This window comes from Alexandromys fortis, unplaced genomic scaffold (assembly GCF_014885135.2).
Source record: "Alexandromys fortis isolate MF-2015 unplaced genomic scaffold, M_Fortis_MF-2015_v1.1 scaffold_6, whole genome shotgun sequence".
Classification (NCBI taxonomy): domain Eukaryota; kingdom Metazoa; phylum Chordata; class Mammalia; order Rodentia; family Cricetidae; genus Alexandromys; species Alexandromys fortis.
In genome coordinates, this window is record NW_026067902.1 from 13,245,410 (window position 1) to 13,269,111 (window position 23,702).

At 41.7% G+C, this 23,702-nt stretch overlaps 1 protein-coding gene across 6 annotated transcripts in view; it reads right to left on the reverse strand.

The window, feature by feature from the left end:
• Positions 1-23,702, reverse strand: part of Galk2 (galactokinase 2) — a 118,065-nt gene that overhangs the window by 75,268 nt on the left and 19,095 nt on the right. For 3 of the 6 annotated variants that reach the window (XM_050133006.1, XM_050133000.1, XM_050132993.1), the window contains exons 4-6: positions 16,019-16,147; positions 14,833-14,923; positions 11,410-11,556 (exon numbers count right to left, since the gene is read on the reverse strand). In XM_050133006.1, coding sequence (XP_049988963.1) covers positions 11,410-11,556; positions 14,833-14,923; positions 16,019-16,147 — 367 coding nt within the window. The remainder of the gene's footprint in view (positions 1-11,409; positions 11,557-14,832; positions 14,924-16,018; positions 16,148-23,702) is intronic. The other 3 variants (XM_050133007.1, XM_050133009.1, XM_050133015.1) reach the window with 3 other exon arrangements.

Consider the following 23,702-nt stretch of genomic DNA (forward strand, 5'->3'; position numbering starts at 1 on the left):
AGTAATCAATGATTCTGGCTCTGGCTCCAGTCTTCCTCTCAGCAAAGAGCGAAACCAGAGACTCAAACACCAGGCCTTAATGGAAAGAAAGGGCCCTTTTTATTGGATGGTTTTGTATTTACATATTAACTTAAAATGTCAAACCTGTTTAAATCCAGGTCACCCATGCATGGCTAACACTGAAGCTTTCTGGGTTTTGTGCAGTGAGCACATGGCTTTGGTCCATGTTCAACACTTCATTAAGAGATTTTTTTTTCCCCCAAGATTGCTCTGGAGCTGCCATCCTCTCAGAGGCAAGCTGCTGCAGCACGTTAGCAGTCAACATCTGGCAGGAATGCTGTCACTACTATTTTCCTTAGCTAGTGTGTGCAGGAGGCCTGTGTTATTCTAAGCAAACTGCAGCACCGTGCTTGTGTGGACTTCTAAGCATAATGATAGAGACAGTGCAATTTGGCTGCTGATTTTTCTTAGACCACGTAGCAAACTGCTACTAAAACATCCAAATTTTACTTGAAACTTTTGGATAATGGTTAGATCTTTTTTGTTTTATAATGTAGACATTTTAAGCTCATGGTCTCATCCTTAAGGCCAAAATATTTCCCTTAAATATAGCTACGTATACACACACACACACACATATGTGTATATATATATATATATATATAGAGAGAGAGAGAGCTATGTATATACATATGTGTATGCACATCTGTGTGTGTGGTGTGTATTATGTGTGTACCCCTAAAGGAAATGGCCCCTATAAGTGGGCAAGGTGCAATCTTGAATACATGTGTTATAGAACCTCAAGCATTTCACTTCCTGAAAACTTCAGTGGGTCCCCGTATGGGATTTCAAACCTCAAAAACACCATTGAGCAAAGAACATCACCTCTTCTTGCCTATGTGACAAATTTGGCAACTAGAAACCGTTCCTTAGATGAAAGTTGTTATTGGGAATTTCATGAGCTACACAGGATTCTAGGCCCTAGCTGACCTGTACGTGTAAACCTGGCCCAGTGGGCTGTTTAAATGCACATGAGGGCTCCCTCTGCCTGGAATAGCCCTGGACTGTTCTCAATATTTGAGAGCAGAACTCAGTTTTTGCATGGAATCCTCTGTTTAACTTTACTAAGGAACCACAGTCTCAACCCTATTTACAAGTAAAACGCTCGATATCTTGTACAATGGCTGTTCAGTCAGTAAAGGTGGTCACATTCTACAACAAGCACTAAGTGCTTGAAGGACTTTTGTTATTTCTCTTCTTTGAGTAGTGTGTCGTCCCATGGGTGTAGGGAACCGTTGATGGGGCACTTCTGAAAGAAATAGTCAGCGTGGGGCATCTTGCAGTCCGTAGCTCAGAGCCCCCACAGGCTTTCGCCAGAGATGGACAGTTCTGTACCACATGGCCCCCAACACCTCTCAACTTACCTCCCAGTACTCTGCCCTCATTCACGGCCCCACTCCCAGCGGCGGGGCATCACTCATCCTCAAGAAGACAAACTTCTCTGACCTCTCTTTGGCATGCCCCGGTTCTCAGTCTCTCCCACAGGTCTCCCTTCAAACCCTCCCCAGCTAAAGCAGCAGCTTCCCTGTTGATGGAACTCGTGTTTCCCCAGAGCATTTGGATACATCCCATGTTCACCTCTACACTTCTTACCCACCCACCACTAACAACGTGGAAACTGCACAAGAGTGGGGACTTCCTGGATTTGTTTACAGTTGTATCTCCGATGTCTACAGCAAAACCCGGCATGTAGTAGCTGTTGGATAAATGTCTCCAAGCCACTATCTACAGGACTTAGGATATTAACTTTAGCAGTGCCTAAAAATCTATCTTCCCTGGCAGCAGCCCTCATAGATCCAATGCCGTTCCTATGAAAACACAGTGTGTTTCACCTAACAAACAGGATTCTTGATACCAACTACAAGTTTCACTACCTATGTCAATGAACCACAGCCTCCAAGGAAGTGTCCAACCTCTATCCTGGGTTACTTGGAATTGCATGCATTATTTTTAACATGATGTAAAGACATGCATATAAATAATGTACCCTATACCTGCTGTTCCATGATGGCCACTTCAACCTTCATCAAACACAGTTGCCCCTTGCGTTTCAATATGGGGCATGGATCACCACACTGCTCTCCTTGCCTTGCAGATCTTCCACAGTACACTTGCTTAGACCACCATACCATAAATTCAGAATGTGCACCTTATCCCACTTAGAAAAGGGGGAAGGAATTTGTGAGTAGAAGCCAGTCTAATACACTTTGATGTCTACAACTAGGAGTTAGCTGTAACAGGTCCCAAGCCAGGAAGCTGTCTCCAGCACACTTACAAGACACTTAGTCCTTTGTGGGCTCCAAGAACAGACTGGAACTGAGCATGTAAGTCAGAAGCAAGCTGCACCATGATAAAATAGAACACAAGTGGCCTTGGATAAACCCCCGTGGTGAATTCCCCTGAACAACCAGTCTTGACCTTTGATACCTAAGCTTCGTTAGGGCGGCATTTGTGTCTCCACACGCCACAACTAAGGCCATCTGCCCATCCAAAATCGATCAAGACTGGCAAATGCCATACTGTATCTACACCCCCACTTCCCTGTGTTTTAGACTGTATAAGCTTTGTGTTCATCAGAAAACAGTCATTGGACAAAACCTTTGAGTCTTGTTGTGAGTGTATCTATCATGGACTTCTACAAGATCACCCTCACCCCTCCTACTTTTTACTGGTCCCCTTCTTCTCCCACAGACCCTTTTCTCTGCTTTTAAGTCTTTTTTTTTTTTTAAATCTAGATTCTGCTTGAGGGGAGAATGTGGTATTTCTGAAGCTGGCTCATTTTAACACCCATTTAACATCTCCAGGTGTACCCATTTTCCTACAAATAGCATGAGTTTTTTTTTTCTTAACAGCTGAATGGTACCCCACTGTGCATATGCACCATGCTTGCTTTGCCCACTTGTCTGCTGCTGGATACCTCAGCTGATTCTCTAATGTTCTGCTGTGAACAGTTGTTCAATTCACAGGCATGCAAGTGTCTACCAAATGCTGACTTCAGCTATGCAGTGGACTATCTTAGTCGGGGTTTCTATTGCTGTGAAGAGACACCATGACCACAGAAAACATTTAATTATGGTGGCTCACTTACCGATTTGGAGATTCAGTCCACTATCATCATGGCAGAGAGCACAGTGGCATGCAGGCAGACGTGACGCTGGAGAAGTAGCTGAGAGCCCCACATCTTTCAGGCAGCAGGAACTCAGCTGGGACACTAGGAGGTGTCCTGAGCATGGGAAACCTCAAAGCCTTGCCCCACAGTGACACATTTCTCCCATACCCACTCCAACAAAGTCACACCTCCTAATAGTGCCACTCCCTATGAGATTATGGGGACCAATTACATATAAACCACCACATGATCTATCTCGATCATAAAATTATTCTACTTTCAGCTTTTTGTAATTTATTTATTTGTATTTTATGTGCACTGGTGCTTTGCCGACATGTCTGTGTGATGGTGTCAGATCCCCTGGAACAGGAGTTAAAAGCAACTGTGAGCTGCTATGTGGGTGTTGGGAATTGAACCTAGGTCCTTTGGAAGAACAGCCAGTGCTCTTAACCACTGAGCCATCTCTCCAGCCTCCCTAGTTTCAGCTTTTTGAGGGACCTCCATGCTTATTTCCACAGAACTATGCTAATTTATGTTCCCACCACAAGCACTAAGGGCTTTTTCTTTGCCCCATCTTTACACACATTTTGTTATTTGATGGGCATTTCCCTGATGAGTGAGGATGAAGGCACTTTTTAAAGATATCTAAATAAGGAAAATCTACATTCACATCCTGAAATGTCCACATTGTGCAGAGCCCTAGGACACTAGAAGTCAACAAGGAAGACACAAGCATTGCTCCATAAAGTAGCTGCTGGTCACAACCTCATTCCCTGTTTGACATTCAGAAAAACTGTGTGGTTTGCCTTATACTCCTGTGGTGTCCCCACAGAAGAAATTTTACTCTTTTTCTAACATGCAGAAATTAAAGGTTCTGAGCTAAGGAACAATGCATTATAATCTCCCCCACTTAAAATAATAACAAATACACTCCTGCTTGATGCCCTTGCATAGACCATCTGGGTTTTTAGGATGGACTACTGTCATCAGCAGGGATGCCTGTGTTCTCTTCGATCCTGTCACCTAAAGCTCCAAAAGCCTCTCCCAAGCTTGTTGGATTTGGCCATGTCCTAGCGGCTTGTGTTCTCAGTGTCTAGCCCGGACACACTGAGTCCCATTGTGCCCCCTTCTTCCAGTCTCTTTCTGCTCCTGGCCATTCAGGTCATCTGCTGCCTCTCTTCCTGCTCGTGCTACTCATTTCTCCTTCCTATTCTTCACTCTCACCCAAGGGTAGCACACACATAGTCTAAAAGAGCAAATAGAGCACAGGGCTTAGAACTGTAGACGCCTCCAGCTGTCACGCTTCTCGGGGTGCTTCAAATAACCACATGATTGAACTGTTTAATCCTAATTTTTTTTTTACAGGGCCTCATTAGGTAGCTTGATCTTGCCTGGAACTCTCTATGTAAACCAGGCTAGCCTAAAACACATTAATCTGTCTGCCTCCGCCTCCCTAGTGCTGGGGTTAAGATGTGCGCCACCAGACACAGTCACATCCTCTTAAACTCTATTGCTTTCCTAGCACAAAGGATGAGGATTTGGCCCCTCTTCCCTTTCCCCTTTCCCCTTCCTACCTATCTCAATGACATTATGCCAAAAACCTTGATTAAAACTTTATCCCTTGTGTCAGTTATTGAGACTACTGTTTATGTGGACACCAAAAACTTGGGAAAATCTTGCATGACTAGTCTTTTTGTTTTTCCTGTATTCAGTAACTGCCTAGTACCATCTCCTGCCTATCACTGGATATCCACATAAGCCTCAAGCCCTACACAAGCTCTGAAAACCTCTCAGCCTACTTTCACATGTGGTTAGGTTAGATTTCTTGTTTTCAGTGGTTAAGATGTGTAAGTTCCATTTCTTCCCATCCCACTTTTAATTTGTTCTGTGCTGGTTCTGATCACCAGGTGACGTGAATGCTGGGCACGGCTCTTCACTCCTTCCTGGATTTTTATTTCCTAATTTCTATGCCATCTTCTTTGTTGGTTTGCTACCAGGTTTAGAATGGGGGGGGGGGGGGGGGGGCAGCTAGGTCCCTCCATTTTTTTACATGTTACAGGTTAAAGTGTTTTATCCTATTCTCACAGCTGATTATTAAAGTCAAAAGTCACTGACATCTTAAAAACATTGCTGCATGGTCTAGTATCTTCCAATGCCCATTTGAGGAGTACTTCCATTCCTGGTCCTTCAGTTATAATGTCTTCACTTTCTTACTCCTTAGTCTTTGTCACTCTTAGCTCTTGAGTTTCAAAATCCCCACTGGCAGCTCTGGTCTGGCCTCCCTCATTTATTACGCAAATACTCAGGGCCCTTTTTAAAACATTACATTTCATATCTGCAGCATATGGGGAGGTGGAGGTTGCATGGACGCACAAGTGGTGGTAAGCACTAAGACTTCAAGAGTCGATGCTCTCCCTCCACCCCTGGGTCTGGGCACCCAACTGCAGCCTTTGCCCACTGAGCTTCTCGCTGGCCACAGGGAGGGCTTTTCTCTCTGTCTCTATTCTGCTAAGTCATGCACTGTCCCCCAGTCGCTTTCCAGCTTTGTTTCTTAGAGTCTCAGGATATATTTTTATCTCTTTGGTGTATCAAAGACAGAGCTGGTATTTACATTTCTTAACCAGACTTGTTGTTTTTAACTGCATTTAAATGCATTTTCATTTTGGGGAAGTAGTACTTTTAGTGGCTGCTTTCACTGTTTCTTCTAAATAGTTGAAATTTTCTGGAATTGATTCACAAATTTTCTTATTCTTTTCACTCCCTGATTATCCAACCCTTTTTTTCTTTGTTACCAGATAATTTTTCCAATCCTTTTATTTGATTTTCCTATGTTGGCGATTTCATTTTTCATATATGAAATTTTTTGTCATCCGTTCTTTAATCAGGCACTTAGTTTTTTCTCATCAGACTGAGGACAGCATTGCCTGTCCTACAAATTCCTTCATTTTCTCTACTTTGCTCTGTCTGCTTCATTTTAGATGTTCTCTTCCAAAATCGGACGATCCTCTGAGTAAATCAGTAAAGCACAAAACTTTGGAAATCACTTGTGACAGGGGCACACTGCACGCCATGGGATTGCGTTCACGGAGTTTCCTCTGAGGACACGCTGGCATCTCCGGTAAGGTGAGAGTTGGTAAGGCTGCCAGTGTGCTAAAGCCGACCTGAGCACTGGGAAGTAGAAGTTTCACTGTTCGGAAGCAAAATATTCTTCAATTTCCCAGTTACCAAATCCCTTTCCTGCCTTGCCTTTCTCGGTGGTCGGTGCCCTTAAATCCAGAAAGTCTCTGGGGTTTCTCCAGGAACTGGTGCACATGGGACGGGGTGGTCCCAGGTAAGACAGGGCTACAAGGGTCTAATTGGTCCCCAACTAAAAACACTCCCCACCTTGCCCCACCCTGTCATTCTACCCTGCCTTCTTCCTGCCCTTCCCTGAGACTGCGGGGTGAGTCAGCTTGCTTCTATCTATGTCTCCTCCGCGGCACTTAGCGCCGACCTTTCTTCATTCTGCTAAGTCATACGGCATTCTCCCATCCACTTCTCATCTCTGTGCTTTGTGCTTTCGGGTTTATCAAAGACAGAACTTGTATTTACGTTTCTTAATCTTCCCTGCTTCGGAAGCGAAGCCTGAGTGCAGGCTGGCGAAGGAAAGCGCAGCTGTTCCTTTATTCTGGCATCTTGAAAGCAGGAGAAAGAGTGCTTCCCTTTTCCCCAGTGCTTTACCATGCTGCCTGCTCGGCTGCCACCTGTCACCGCCACTCATCCCTTTTGCTCTCTGGAATCTTTATGGCAATAGGCATTGTTTTACTGGCTTCCCCCAGAAACCTTTACTTTATTAATGAATGTTAATAACTTCCACATCTACATGCAGTGAGTGCAGCTAACTGGCATATCCAATGTGAAAGAACTGGAAATGTTTCAGTCACCCATCCCTGTGGGCCCTCACTAGTTATCCCGACCTCTGTCCCCGGCCCCTGTAGTACCACAGGAGGCTCTGGCCCGAGATGGGTCTCTGCAGACAGCTCCCCGGCTCATATCACCCCTTGTCATTTCCATCCGTGTTACCCTGTTATTCTCCTATTGCTAGACGTCAACAACGCCACCCCCAAGCTGCTCCTAACACTGTGGCTTCTGACTTCACCAAGGAACTCTTCCTGGACCGTTCCCCAGGCCTGGAGCCTCTACAGATGCCTTTATCACTCTCGCCTCAGCCCGACTCTGCGCACCGTTTGTTTCTTATCAGGGTACTAACTAAAACACAAATAAAAAGGAAGATTGGGAACTATCTCATGTCTACAGTCCACTAAATTCTTGTGCTTCTGATGTTGTAAGAGCCACATGTACAGTTGGCACTTAAAGCCCTGAGAAATTATGTTTTTCCTTTCAATCAAGATTTGGTCTCATTTCAATAAGTGAACAAATTAATAACTAAACCCCTCTTTATAATTATGCTTCTCTAGAAAATATCAACATAAATATGGTCAGGAAGCTTAGACTATCGGGTAGAGTCAGACACACATTGTTCCCTCTGTGCTCAAAGCACTGGACTCAGTAAGTACTGACTATATATATATATATATATATATATAATTTTTAATTGGGGAACTAAAGAGAGCCGAATTTAATTCTAAAAGCTCAAGTGTTTCTTTTTATTTTATCTTTTTTCCCCTTAGACATTTATATTAAGGGTCGAAAAAAAAAAAAAAAAAAAAAAAAAAAAGAAGAAGAAGCTTCATCCTCCCATTAAAAAAAAAAAGTGATGTTCTTGACTTCAGCCCTCCCTCTCTGTGTGCACTGACAGACTTTTATATCTAATGAACTCTCCCCTTCTGCTACTGCCCACAACACCTGCAGTCCCTTCCTGGTGTATGGCATGGCGTCTCCTCAGACCCTACTTTCTTGGCCTCCTGGCAGCAGCTCACAAGCCACCACTTACTTGACAAAGGGCCATCTCCCTTGTCTTTGCTGCTCCTCCTTTCTGGTTTCCCTCCTCTCGGACTACTCCCCGGCCTCCTCAATAGAAGCTGTTGGGCCCTTGCCTCACTCTTGTTCCCCAGTATGGCGTCTCAGCCTGCTCTACCTACCAGGCCTGGCTTCCCCGACTCTGGAGGCCTCAAAGGGCAATGAAAGATGGACAACGTAGTCCAGGCCACTATGCCAGCCAGAGGCTGGGGAGTCTGGGGACAGCCTAGGACACCCTGTCTCAAAAGCTAGAGTTAGTTGTAAAACAGATGATCCTGAAAGGAACCTGACCACCAGAGGTGTTGTTCACAACTGAGAAGCTCTATGTGTCTATGTCACAGTGTCATCTAGATCCCTACTCTAAGGCACCACACACAGCTAGGGAAAAAAAAGAAAAAAAAAAAAAAAAACTTTGACTCTGTTCTCTATCCTCACAACCAATCAATGCCCACAGCTTACTGGTTCTGTCCAAGATGGACCTTAAACTGAATATCCAATTCCTTCCATTCTCACCCCAACTCCTGCACACTAAATCACCTCTTTATTGCTAATATTGTTACTTTCAATCTATAGCATACCCATTGTGATCTTTCTCAGATACGGATAAAATCATGTTATCTTCTTCTTAAAATTAAAGCCAGCAATTGTTCCCCAATACTATCTACATGACATTCAAATTACTCAACTTCTCAGCATCTGGTCTCTAATGAAATCCAGTTACTATAGGCTCCAGCCATCATGAACATCTTTTAGTTTCTCCAACAATCCAAGATAATTTTACTCCCACTGTGTCCCTTTCATCTGCTAACACAATTATCTGATGTAGTTTCACCATCATATTCCCTGTCCTCCTTTCTTCAAAACATTCAGGCTGGATGTGGTGGCACAGGCCTTTAATCGCAGAACTTGAAAAGCAAAGTCAGGTGGATCTCTGTGAGTTCGAGGCCAGCCTTATCTACATAGCGAGTTCCAGGAAAGCCAGGGCTACACAGAGAAAGACCCTATCTAAAAACAAAACAAAACACAATAGAATTTACATCACCCATTGGTCTATAGTCTGGGAAGTCCAAAATTAAGGAGCTCCACCTTGTGAAGATACTGTTAGTATTTCTAGACTAACATCTGTAAGTCTTTAAGTCCTTGGTATCTCAGCTTACATGTGCTCTCTGAATCTCAGTTAGACCTGCAACTCCATCACGCTTCTTAACTACGTCACATTCTCTTATAGCTGCTCTTTATCTGCATCTATTAAAATCACCAACATAGTGAAGTCAACCCCATTTATTTATTTCAGCCATGCCATAGCATTTCCAGCACAAAGGTGTCATTCAACAATAAGGGTTAGATGCTGTGATTTAGATAGGAAATGCCCCCGCAAATACTTGTGTTGAAGGCTTTGGTCCCCAGCTGGTGTGTCACTGTAGAGAGTGATTGGATCATGGGGGTATTGACCAGATCAACAACTAATGCATTAATTAGATTGATTAGTTCAAAGCTGAATGAGCTATTGGGGCTGGTGCCTTATAGAGGAAGTGAGTCCCTGGGAGCATGAAATTGAAGACTATATCTTATCACCAACCTTCCTCCCTCCCTCTCCCCTCCCTCCTCCTCTCCCTTCTTCCCCCCTCCCTGTCTCCATGAACAGCTTTACTTTATCCTGCCCTTGTACCCCATATTCTGCCATGCACAGACCTACAACAATGTAGCCAGCGAACTGTAAACTGAAATCACAGAAACTCAGCTAAATGAGTCTTTTCTCCCTTAAACTGTTCACCTTGGGTATTTTATTACAACAAGCAGACTAAAATAAATGCTTGCTAAGCTAGCTATCAGATTAAAGGTTGTGCCAGAGAAGGCATAGGTCACATACAAATTTTTCTTTCGCAAATAGTACTGCAGTGAGCAAGCTAATTTTCCCATGAAACAAGCATGTGTATAACAAGGGAATTCTAAATCTTTGTTTTCTTTTTTTATTTCTCCATTTCCCATATATAAAATTTTCACTATAAAAATTTAAACACACTTTTTACAAACTAAGAATATTGCTAGCTTTCTCTTTCTCCGCCTACTGCCTAGTCTGTTCCCAAACAACCTGTGAGCTTTGGTTTACATGTATGGGTTTAAAACAGTGGTTCTCAAACTGTGGATGGGGACCTCTTTGGGGTCACATATCAGATACCCTGCATATCAGATATTTACATTACAACGTATAGCAGTAGCAAAATTTAGCTAGGAAGTACCAACAGAAATAATGTTACGGTCGGGTCACCACAAGATGAACTGTATTAAAGGGTCACAGCATTAGGAAGATTGGGAACCACTGGGGGGGGGACCTGCAATAACCTTTCCCTTGAAGCACAACACCCAAGTTCTAATTAAATCTTAGCACACCTGCTCTGAACTGCAAAACCAGAGATATATGCAAACTTGTAATGGTGTTCTGACCTCAAGTAGGATTCAAGTTTCCTTAAGGTATGCTTCCTCTTTGAAGGAATAATTTTGGAATTTATTTCAGTGACTAACCTACTAGTATTGGGTATTAACAGACATAAATTTGGTTGCTTTCTTGCCTATTCCTGATGTACGTAGGTCTTCTATCTATCTGTTGCTTTCATTGGTTAATTAATAAAGAAAACTGCTTGGCCTGATAGGTCAGAACATAGGTGGGTGGAGTAGACAGAACAGAATGCTGGGAAGATGGTGGTTAGAATAAACCACCAGTTTGTGATGGTACACAGATTATTAGATATGGGTTGATCAAGATGTGAGAGTTAGCCAATAAAAGGCTAAAGCTAATGGGCCAGGCAGTGTTTTAATGAATACAATTTGTGTGTTGTTATTTCAGGTGTAAAGCTAGCCACGCAGGAGCCAGGCGGAACAAACAGCTCCTGCTACATATTCTCTGTGCTTTCTGTCCACTGCCTATCAATACTTAAGGTTTTAGATAGGGTGGGGGAACAGCTCCAACCTCAAGGCCTAAAATGTCTTGCTCTGAATGTATCTTGTCAACAATCAGGAGACTTTTTTAAAGTGACGCTTCTACTCAAGCTCCGCATATAATCCAAGGGCAACTCACTACAGTTGCACAGCCCTGATGACTGGATGTCTGGAGACTATCAGCACCCCTCCAGTGACCAACCTTAGACCAAACACTTGCCCACAGATGCTGGCTTTTCCTTTCCGGTTAAGACAGGTTGTCAGCATCAAGGAAGATGTTCTTCCTGACTTTCCAATGAAGATGCTGTCTAGAAGGTTTTCTGGTTAATGTCACGGGTACTGACCTTGGATAGACTCATTCCCAGCACTGTGAGAGTCACTAGCCCAGCACAGCAGACCAGAGCACTGGAGCTGGAGAGGCCCGAACCTGGGGGAATGTTTCCGTCTACCAGACAGTTCATCCCCGTCAGTTTACTAAGACCAAAGTGTTCCTAGGAAAGAAAGAGCAACACGGAAATAGTCATTTCGGGGTTGGATTCAAGAGGCAGTAGAAACTTCTATTCTTCCACAGAGGGAAGAAAGTCTACCAAGAGATGCTAAGCTGTATGATTCAACACAGAGGAAGCTACCCATGCCATCTGATTTAATGGCCCTTGCCCACAATGTGAGGCAATCTGACAATGACTTTTCGTTTTGTTCAACGAAAAGTTACTGATTTTCTTCCTAAATTGCCTTGAATGGTTTTTCTTGAAATATTAACTGATTTGAACAAGTATAGTAAACCTAAAAAGCAACCAGAATTCAAATTGCCCAGCAAGGCAAGAATTCCCCTCTACCAGTGAGCGGGCTGAGCTTCAGCCTGCCAGTGTCTGGTATAAAGTTTAACCCAACAGCAGCTGTTTCCAGGGTGTTTGGCCTCAGGAGGCCCTGTGAAGAAGCAAAGCGCCAGCTCTATCAACTCCATTTTTCACAGAGAAAAACGTAAGCACTGGAGGATTAAGAGATCGTCCTGGAGATCACACGAAGGACCCTGGGAGACTCAAGACTCTAAGACTTTCCCAAAATCACACAAAGGATGCTGGAATTGTGACCCAAGACTGAGTCCCAGTTAGGACTTCTCCACCCATGTGGAAGATGGGGTCTCTACCATTAAATGTATGTCAGTAATGTGAGGAAATTCAGAGTTTTTATAGGAGTTATTGATAGAATTTAGCCATCTGGTAGCTTTAAAGGCAGTCAGATTAAAATTTAGTATAAATGATACTGAAGGCCCCAGAGGAGGAAGAGAAATTTTTCTACCAACAGTGAAGGCCAATTAAACCAGACTCTGGAATAAAGGTAGAAATCTCTAATGTGCTTGAATTGATGTGTAAAATCGGATTTGGGGTGATATCATATTATAATCTTTGTTTAGAATTGAAAATAAATGCAGCACTTCAGTAAAAACGTGGTCTTCCTCAGAAACTTCTCAAAGTATGAGAGAGAAACTATTACATTACCTAATTATGCATTTCATCATACATATTCTTCTAGGGAGAAATTTCAATAAGCAAGTTAGACTAGTCAAAAGAACAACAAAACGCTGTGAATAAAGACTGTTTTTGTCCTTAATTTTTTTGTCCTTTTTTCTTCCTTGGCAAAAGTCATCCGCCACAAAAGACAAGAGTCAGATGTGCTTCCTGACTCCAAGTCATCTTAAACTCTCCTTCCAGAAACACAAACAAATTATACACTGAAGACATGCTGCTGCCAACGCCCCTGCACACAGAACGCCAGGCAGCCCGCGCAGAAGCTGTAGTCCTGGAGAGTGCTGTACTGAAGACGCGCTGCTGCCAACGCCCCTGCACACAGAACGCCAGGCAGCTGCCAGAAGCGGCAGTCCTCGGGGAGTGCTGTACATTTAACCATAAGTGATCCACAGAGCGTCTTGGATGTGAATCATACTAGCAGACCTAGCACACAGTGTTTAAGTTCAAAAGTCATAGCACGCTGGAAAACACGAATGGGCTGTGCCAAATACTGACTAGCTCTATCCCAGAAGGATAACATGTTCAATTTCACATAAACAGATCATCCCTTGGATCTTTCTAGTATTTTAATTTGAAGTTTCTGGACTGGTTAACACTGAAATGACTTTTTTTCCCCTAAAGTTCATTGTACAAACCTGTGTTTTTGCACATAAGTTGTCAAATCAAAGAGAAAGGTTTAAAGCCCTTAAAAGGATGCAAAACAATACAAGAAGATAGATGATAGATTGATTGATAGATAGATAGTAGATAGATAGATAGATAGATAGATAGATAGATAGATAGATAGATGATAGATAATAGATAGATAGTAGATAGATAGTAGATAGATAGATAGAAGATAGATAGATAGATAGATAGATAGATAGATGATAGATAGTAGATAGATAGATAGATAGATAGATAGATAGATAGATAGATAGATAGATCACTTTCCCATAAGATACAAAAAGGCATGTTTTTTTTTAAGGAAGGTCAAATTGCATTTGCCTGACCAGTGCTTCCAAATCCTCTAATTCCCACTAATGTGGATGACAATCCAGATGATTTGAAGATTTAAAACAGGCCAATAACTTTTCCCAGAAGTTATTACCATGTGTCTGGAAAAAAGACACATTCTCAAGAAATGAACACTGTCCTCCTAGGCCAGACCTCCATGACAGCAGGACTCCACGTCCCAAGTCACTCTGCTGGGCTTCTGGGACAGCCATGTCACTGAGCCCTAAGCTTCTTGGGACAGTTTCAGATAGGACCTCCAGGCCACTTGGATCTTAAGCTCTCAAAAAATAAATAAGTAAACAAAACAGAAAAGCGTATTTGCTCATTTCCTTTTGATTCACAAAGACAAAAGGTCTATTTCTTAATATCCTTTATCTGTGATATTACCAGAGTCACTACATCTAAAATGATTATTGAGTGGGTGTCGATTTTTAAATTAAAGTTAAGGAGTTGACTCAGTGGCTAAAACCATATATGGTTCTTACAAAGGAAGACCTGGGTTCGATCCCAGGCACCACATGGCAGCTCACAACAGTCTGTAACAGATCTGACACCCTCTTCTGCATTCTGTGGGCACCAGGAATGCATGTGGTGCAGAGACATACATGCAGGCAAAACACCCACACACATAAAATAAGAACAAATAAATCACCAGGCGGTGGTGGCACACGCCTTTAATCCCAGCACTTGGGAGGCAGAGGCAGGCGGATCTCTGTGAGTTTGAGACCAACCTGGTCTACAAAGTGAGTTCCAGGACAGCCAGCCAGGGCTGTTACACAGAGAAACCTGTCTCAAGAAATTTAAAAAAATAAAATAAAATAAAAATAAAAAAGATCTTTTTTTTTTTTTTTGGTTTTTCGAGACAGGGTTTCTCTGTGTAACAGTGACATCATTTTACAGATAAAGCCAAGATAATGCAAATTAACAAAGCCGAACCAAACCCACATTCAGATGTATGGCTGCTCTATGTCCCATTCCAGTACACTCCTGCGTCTCCCACAAACAGAACATAAATACCAGGACAGCCTCTCCCTTGTGGCATATTTAATGTTGCCAGTCAGATAAAAATCATGACTGCCCCGGACACACACTACTCGGAAACAGTCATGCCTTCCCCACCCTCAGAAACAGAAGTTAGCCAAATGCAAGAAGAGATTCAGTACTGAAAGGGGACCACGGCATGATAGAGTAAATCTAGAATAACATGAATATCATCTCAAAGGCTAGTCGGAGTCAACTTACCTGAATTCCTTTAAATCCACATAGGAAGTAGTTGTGCCATACCGGTTTGGTTTTGTCAATATGGATGTTATTAGCACTAGTACTGAAGTCTCTGGGGGGAACAACAAAAGCAAGCCCCATTAATTTAAGTCTGTATGACTAGAGAGAAAAATCAATGGCTGACTGCTGCCCCCTTGTGACAAAATAGTGGTACCGCGTATTCTTTTCTATTTACCTTCAATGCATCTCACAGCCCCCTGCAAACAGCGAACACCTCCAGCTGCTGAAGGCTGAGAGCCCCAATGGCTAATCTACCTCTAATTGACCCTTTTCATTTCCAAAATCTGATAGGGAACAACATGCTGTAGCGTAATCTACATCCACTCTCTCTTTCGTTAGCTAGTGTAAACCGCACGACCCTCTGGGCCTGCTACTCAGCAGATGCCCCATTGACACAGAAGTACAATTCTACACTGATATAAGTTTATAATTAAATAAACAGCTAAATGAAGAAAAGGGGAAATTAGTTTTCATAATTCAATACCAGGACCAACAGGATGGCCCAGCGGATAGGTAGTTGTCATATAATCCTGTCAGGCCCAGTGGGAAGGCTCAGTGGATAAGGTACCTGTCATATAACCCTAACAACTGCATCCCTAGAACCCACATAAAGAAAGACAGAATTGGTTCTACAAAGCTGTCCTCTGACTTCCACACGTGTGCTATAGAGATGCATGCCACACATGCATCTCTCCCTCTCTCCCCCTCTCTCCCTCTCCCTCCCTCCCCCTCTCTCTGTCTCTCTCTCTCTGTCTCTCTCTCCCTCCCTCCCCCTCTCTCTGTCTCTCTCTCTCTGTCTCTCTCTCCCTCCCTCCCCCTCTCTCTGTCTCTCTCGCGCGAGCGCGCGCGCGCACACACACACTCTAATAATGAATAAAGTATAAAAGCAATTATCCAATATAAAAGAAATAATGGAAATTTTAAAGCATCCATGTAAGTTCCATGATAATGGTTTCCTCGATGGCTGCTGAGCAAGTGAGGGTTTAATAAAAACAAGACTATTTGCACAGATGTGAAGTATTACCTCATTACCATCACCAGATTAACTGGAAGAAGAAAATAGCAGCTTCCCGTTAGAAAGCCACTGCTTCTCTGAATTACTCCGAAAGCCTAGCATCCTCCCCTCCCGCCCCTACTCTGCACATGCCTTCCCCACCACTGCGGGTGTCTTCTTCCGTCATTTTCTATTCTCTGGAATAGTTTATGAAGCATCCATATTGGCTCTTCTTTAAAGGTCTGGTAGAGTTCAGCAGCAAAAACGTGTAGGCTGGAACTGCTAATGATATTTTTATTAATTCCTTGAGAATTTCATACAATGTATTTTGATCATATTCACGTCCCCACATATTTCCAAAATTTCTCCCAGATCTACCTCCAAGTCCCCAACCCCAGCCAATTTTATGCCCTGTTTTTTTAATAACCCAGTTTGTGCTTCGCATTTATTCATTGGTGTGGGGTCACCCATGGATAGTCAACCTATCAAGGGCCATATTCTTAAAAAAAAAAAAAAATGGCTTTTCTTCCCCAGGAAACCATCAGCTTATCCATAGCTTCTCTCCAGTCCATGCTAGGATGTTGACTTCACCATAAGCCAGCAAGTGCAGCTGCTATGTGCTCCGGATTGTAGCAGCCCTGTCGCACCAGGAAATACCGTTTCACTCACCCTCCCCAACATCTGGCTCTTTTGAACCAGATGAACGTCTCAGCAAGGTTGTTCTGCTCAGTCCCCTGAGGACATCCCAGCCAAATTTTCTTTCTAGTCCGCACTGGCGAATGATAATCTTCACTCAAGACTCTTTTGAGAAAGCGTTTTATTTGGAAAGGAGGAGTCCAGAAGAGGGGCGGCCTCTGCCAGGGTGGTAAAGGACTGCCCACAACTGAACAGGCAGAGGGGCTTATACAAGGCTTCTTAGGGGCAGAGTTTTCCCAGGGAAACGTTTTTCTGCTCCAGGATTGGTTAGTTTTCCCTGCTCAGGGACTGGTTAGTTTAGTTGGTCAGGGGCAGAGATGGCTCTGATTTCAGGGACAAACTATGTTTCTTTCATGGTCCTTTTTAGCCTATTGGCTCTAATTCCAGGGCTAGGGCACATTTCTTTCACTGACTCTGATTACAGGGACAAAGTGTGTTTCTTTGGCACTGGTTTCAGGGTCAGGGCATATTTCTTTGGTTCTAAGTTTAGGGATAGTGTTTCTTTTACTGGCTCAAGTCTTAGATCCAGGGTGTGTTTCTTTCACTGGTTCTGAGTTCAGAGCCAGAGTGAGTTTTTTGGCTGCCCCCTTTACTCTACATTAGCTCCTACTACAATGAAGGTTAGTCAACAGGGGATAAGTTTCTTGGTCAGAATCAATGCTATTTCTTCATGTCTTATGACCAAAGCGTGTAGTCTCCTCAGCAACAGGCCTTACCAAAACTTGGGCTTTAATTAAACTGAAAATGTTTTTGCTTAATTGAGGTTTTTCCGGGTTTGTTTTGCTTTTAGCTGCTGATTGAATCTCACTGTTTATTCTCTACAAGCTGTTAATTTTATCCTTTTAATTTGTTTAGCTTATATGCATCTAGAATTCATTCACTGCTTTCAAATGTTTCAATATCATAGACTGTAAGAGCTCTAAAGTATGTTACAATAATTTACTGAATTTCATAGGTGTCTATTAAATGCCTCCCTTTCATCTCTTACTTTATTCCTTTTGGCCTTTGCTCTCTTTCTTTTGGCTAGTTTGGCTAACAGTTAATTGGTCATGTCCACCTTTGCAAAGAACTCTTCGTTTCATTAATTCATTGTGTTTTTAAATTTCCATTTCGTTAATTTCTGCATTGATCCTAACTATTTCTTTCAATCTACTGAGTTTTGATTTAGCTTGTTCTTATTCTTCCAAGGCTCTAGAGGAAATTAAGTTAACTATTTGAGATCAGACTCTTTTCTACTTTTTTATTTATTTATTTACACACACACGTGTGTGTGTGTGTGTGTGTGTGTCCACATATCATACCATGAGTACTACCTGTGTTCCACAGGTAGTGGGAGCCAGTTCTCACCCTCCAACACATGGGAGATTGACCTCAGGCTCTCAGGTTTGATAGTACTTCATTTTTCCCACTAAAACATCTCACTGGCCCTTCTCTGACTTTAATATATGCACTTACAGCTTTAAAATTCCTTTGCAGGACTGCTTTCAAGTATCTCCTAGCCACATTAATTAAAATCTGAGTATGCTATGCTATTAGGCATTGTATGATAGTAATAGCAAACACCTACAGTTGCTCTCCCATTAACATCCCACTCAGAAAAATATGGAGAGCTCCTGGGCTGAGGAATTATTTTCTACACTACACATTCACCTCTACGACATCCAGGAAGAATAGAGCTGCAAAAAAAAAAAAGCAAAATAACACCAAACACATAAATCCCGATGCAGTAACATAAGATGCACACACACATACACAGGATAAGATAATGCCTCCAAGAAGTATGAATCTTACAGTAATGGCATATGGCGTGAGTAAAATAAGTGTTGGCAGAGTCTTGAGAAAATGAACACTTCTGTACTGTTGGTAGGAATGCTATTTGGCTCAACCATTATGGAAAACAATATGGTGTTTCTCCAAAGAATTAAAATCAGAACGAGCATATGCTCTAGAAATCCTTCTGCTTGGTATCCACACCCAAGGGAAATGAAGTGAGTATTTGAAACATCTACTATCCCCATGTTCACTGTCAAGTTACTCACAATAACGAAGATATTTAGAAACAGAAGGACCACATGTGACAACTCTATTTCCTGTAATTTGCAAATCAAATACATAATATAATCATTACCATTTAATAACAGGGATATAGTGTAAAAGACATATCATTAGCCAATTTTGTCATTGTACAAATAATATAGAATATAAAGTATTTACACAGAAGTAGAATGTTTAGCCTACTAAACACATATATATTTGTGGTTTGAATGAAAATGGCCCCCAGTTTCATACATTTGCATGTTTAGTCCCCAGGTGACAACTGTCTGAAAGGATTAGGAGGTATGACCTTGTTAGAATATGTGACCTCGGAGGAGGTGTGTCACTAGGGGTGGCTTTGAGGTGTCAAAATCCCATGCTAGGTCCTGTCTTTCTCCCCCCCCCCCGCTCCCCTCCCCCCCGCTTGTGTGTCCCCATGTTCCTGACCATGAAGATAATGGATTAACCCTCTGAAACATAAGCAAGGCTGCAGTTAAATACTTTCCTTTATACAAGTTGCCTCGGGCATGGAGTCTCTTCACAGCAACACAACAGTGACTATGCCAATGCTGAACACTGTAGCTGACTCTAACACTGTGATAATATTTGTGTATCCGAACCTATCCAGACATAAAGAGTTCAATACACATAAGTGTAAACAATCGAGCTAGCACACTGAGTTAGGGAGTGTAACACAAGGGGATATGCAGGACAGAGAGCTGTGGCGAGTGAAAGAGTGTAAAGGCCAAGACTTTAACTGCACATGACTCTGGGTTTTATAAACACACACACATAAATGACATCAAATTGGTCTCAAAAGTTCTTTCTTAGATGAACTAACATTGCCTTACTAGAACTTATTCTATTTATAAACATTTTAATTTTTAAAACTTTTGACTCTTTTATAGTAATTTTTGCTTAAAATGCAAATCTTATAAGCAGCAGTAGTTTCTTGTCCCCATATACTCACTCTCACGGGGCCACCATTCTATACATCCTATACATGAGTCATTATTGCTCAAAATACTGCTAGGTGGCACCAGAAAGTATAATTAAAGCTTATGCAGAAAAAGCAAAGCTGGCTCAGCATTGGAAAAATCCACCAGAGTAATCCACCATATGTTTAAAGTTGACCATGAAGACTGGACAGGTATTTAATAAGCCACTTATGAGTAAATACATATGACATTTGTCTTTCTGAGTTTGGGTTACCTCATTTTTTTTTCCTTTGGTTTTTCGAGACAGGGTTTCCGTGTGGCTTTGGAGCCTGTCCTGGAACTAGCTCTTGTAGACCAGGCTGGTCTCGAACTCACAGAAATCCGCCTGCCTCTGCCTCCTGAGTGCTGGGATTAAAGGTGTGTGCCACCACCGCTCGGCAGGGTTACCTCATCCAATATGATAATTTTAGATCCATCCATTTGCCGACAAATTTCAAGATATCATTGTTTTTTTTTTCTGTTGTGTAGTACTCCATTGTGTAAATGTACCACATTTTCCTTATCCATTCTTGGGTAGAGGGAAAGTTCGGTTGTTTCCAGGTTCTGCCTATGACAAACAATGCTGCTATGAACATAGTTGATCACATGTCCTTGTGGTATGATTGAGCATCCTTTGGGTATATGCCCAACAGCAAGCGGTATTGCTGGGTCTTGAAGCAGGTTGTTTCCTTATATTCTGAGATATCACCACACTGATATCCAAATGGGCTGTACCAGTTTGCATTCCCACCAGCAATGGAGGAGTGTTCTTTTTACCCCACATCCTCTCCAGCATAAGTTGTCATCAGTGGTTTTGATCTTGGCCATTCTTACAGGTGTAAGATGGAATCTCAGAGTTGTTTTAATTTGCATTTCTCTGATGACTAAGGATGTTGAGCATTTCCTTCAGTGTTTTCAGCCATTTTAGATTCCTCTGTTGAGAGTTCTCTGTTTAGGTGTGTATACCATGTTTTTATTGGATTATATGCTCTTTTGATGACCAATTTCTTCAGTTCTTTGTATATTTTGGAGATCAGCCCTCTATCCGATGTGGGGTTGGTGAAGATCTTTTCCTACTCTGTAGGCTGCCATTTTGCCTTATTGACCATGTCCTTTGCTTTACAGAAAGAAGCTTCTCAGTTTTCAAAGTTCCCATTAATTGTTTCTCTCAGTGTCTGTGCTACTGGGGTTATACTTACAAAGTGATCTCCTGTGCCAATGCATTCAAGTGTACGTCCCACTTTCTCTTCTATAAGGTTCAGTGTGGTTGGCTTTATGTTGAGGTCCTTAATCCATTTGGATTTGAGTTTTGTGCATGATGATAGATATGGATCTATTTTCATTCTTCAACATGTTGACATCCAGTTAGGCCAGCACCATTTGTTGAATATGCTTTCTTTTTTCCATTTTATATTTTTTGCTTCTTTGTCAAAAATCAGGGGTACATAGGTGTGTGGATTGTTATTTGGGTCTTCGATTTGGTTCCATTGGTCCTCCTGTCTGTTTTTATGCCAATACCAGACTGTTTTCAGTACTGTAGCACTGAACTAGAGTTTGAAGTCAGGTATTATTGATTCCTCCAGAAGTTCTTTTCTTTTCTTTTATTTTTTTATTTATTTATTAAAGATTTCTGTCTCTTCCCCACCACTGCCTCCCCTTTCCCTCCCCCTCCCCCAATCAAGTCCCCCTCCCTCAGCCCAAAGAGCAATCAGGGTTCCCTGCCCTGTGGGAAGTCCAAGGACCAACCACCTCCATCCAGGTCTAATAAGGTGAGCATCCAAACTGCCTAGGCTCCCACAAAGCCAATACGTGCAGTAGGATCAAAAACCCATTGCCATTGTTCTTGAATTATCAGTCAAGGTCCAAATCAGGAGCAGAAGGAGAGAGAGCACGAGCAAGGAACTCAGGACCGCGAGGGGTGCACCCACACACTGAGACAATGGGGATGTTCTATCGGGAACTCACCAAGGCCAGCTGGCCTGGGTCTAAAAAAGCCTGGGATAAAACCGGTCTTGCTGAACATAGCAGAAGTTCTTTTATTGTACAGGATTGTTTTAGCTATCCTGGTTTTTTTTTTTTTTTTTTTTTTTTTTTTTTTTTTTTTTTTTTTTTTTTTTTTTTTTTTTTTTTTTTTTTTTTTTTTTTTGCTTTTCCATATGAAGTTGAATATGGTTCTTTTGAGGTCTGTGAAGAACATTGCTGGGATTTTGATGGAACATTGCACTGAATATGTAGATTGCTTTTGGTAAGATTGCCATTTTTACTATGTTAATTCTGCCTACCCAAGAGCATAGGAGATTTTTCCACTTTCTGGACTCTTCTTCAATTTCTTTCTGAAAAGATTTAAATTTCTTGTCATACAGGTCTTCCACTTGTTTGATTAGAGTTTCTCTGGATACTTTATGCTATTCGTGGTTATTGTGAAGGGTGATGTTTTTGATTTCTTTCTCTGCCCACTTATCGTCTGTGTAAAAGAGGGCTACTGATTTTTTTTTTTCAGTTAATCTTGTATCCTGCTACATTACTGAAGGGGTTTATAAGTTGTAGAAGTTCTTTGGTAGAATTTTTGGGGTCACTTATGTAAACTATCATATCATCAGCAAACAGTGACAGTTTGACTTCTTCTTTTCTGATTTGTATCCCCCCACCCTTGATCTCCTTTTGGTGTCTTATTGCTCTAGCTAGGACCTCAAGAACTATATTGAATAGATATGTAGAGAGTGGACAACATTATCTTGTTCCTGATTTCAGTGGAATTGCTGGGCGTTTCTCTCCATTTAGTTTGATGTTGGCTGTTGGCTTCCTGTATATTGCCTTTATTATGTTTAGGTATGTTCCTTGTATCCCTGCTGTCTCCAAGACCTTTATCATGAAGGGATGTTGTATTTTGTCGAAGGCTTTTTCAGCATCCAATGGGATCATATGGTTTTGTTTTCTTCCGTTTGTTTATATTGCGGATTACATTGACAAATTTTCATAGGTTGAACCATCCCTGCATCTCTGGGATGAAGCCAACTTGATTATGGTGAGTGATTTTTCTAATGTGTTCTTGAATTTGGTTTGCCAGTATTTTGAGTATTTTTCATCAAAGTTTATGAATGAAATTGGTCTGCAATTCTCTTTCTTAGTAATGTCTTTCTATGGTTTGGCTATCAGGGTAATTGTAGCCTCATAAAAAGAGTTTGGCAATGTTACTTCTGTTTCTATTGTGTGGAAGAATTTGAGGAGTATTGGAATTAGCTATTCTTTGAAAATCTTGTAGAATTCTGTGCTGAAACCATCTGGCCCTGGGCTTTTTTTTGCGGGGGGGGGGGCTTTGATGACTGTTTCTATTTCTTTAACAGTTATAGGTCTACTTAATTTGCTTAATTGGTCTTGATTTAATTTTGGTAAGTGATATTTATCCAGAAAGCTGTCCGTTTCAAGTATTCCAATTTTGTGGAGTACAGGTTTTCAAAATATGACCTAATGATTCTCTGGATTTCCTCTGTGTCTGTTGTAATGTCCCCCTTTTCATTTCTGATATTGTTAATTTGGATATTCTCTCTCTGCCTTTTGATTAGTTTGGATAAATGTTTGTCTATTTTGTTGATTTCCTTGAAGAACCAACTCTTTGTCTCATCGATTCTTTGTATTGTTTTCTTAGATTCTATTTTGTTGACTTCAGTTTTCAATTTGATTATTTCCTGCCATCTAATCCTCCTGGATGAGTTTGTTTCTTTTTTTTCTAGAGTTTTCAAATGTTCTATTAACTCACTAGTGTGGGATTTTTCCAGCTTCCTTATGTAGGCATTTAGTGCTATGAACTTTCTTCTTAACACTGTTTTCATTGTGTCCTATAAATTTGAGTATGTTGTGTGGTCATTTTCATTGAATTTTAGGAAGTTTTTATTTCTTCCTTGACCCATTGATGCTTCAGGTAAGCATTGTTTAATTTCCATTTGTTTCTGTAATTGGTGTTGCTCTTGAATTCTAATTTTAAGCCATGGTAATTCAATAAGATACATGAGGTTATTCAAATTTTTTCTACCTGTTGAGGTTTGCTTTGTTACCTGGTATGTGATCCGTTTTTGAGAAGGTTCCATGAGGTGCTGAGAAGAAGGGATATTCTTTTATATTTGGATGGAATA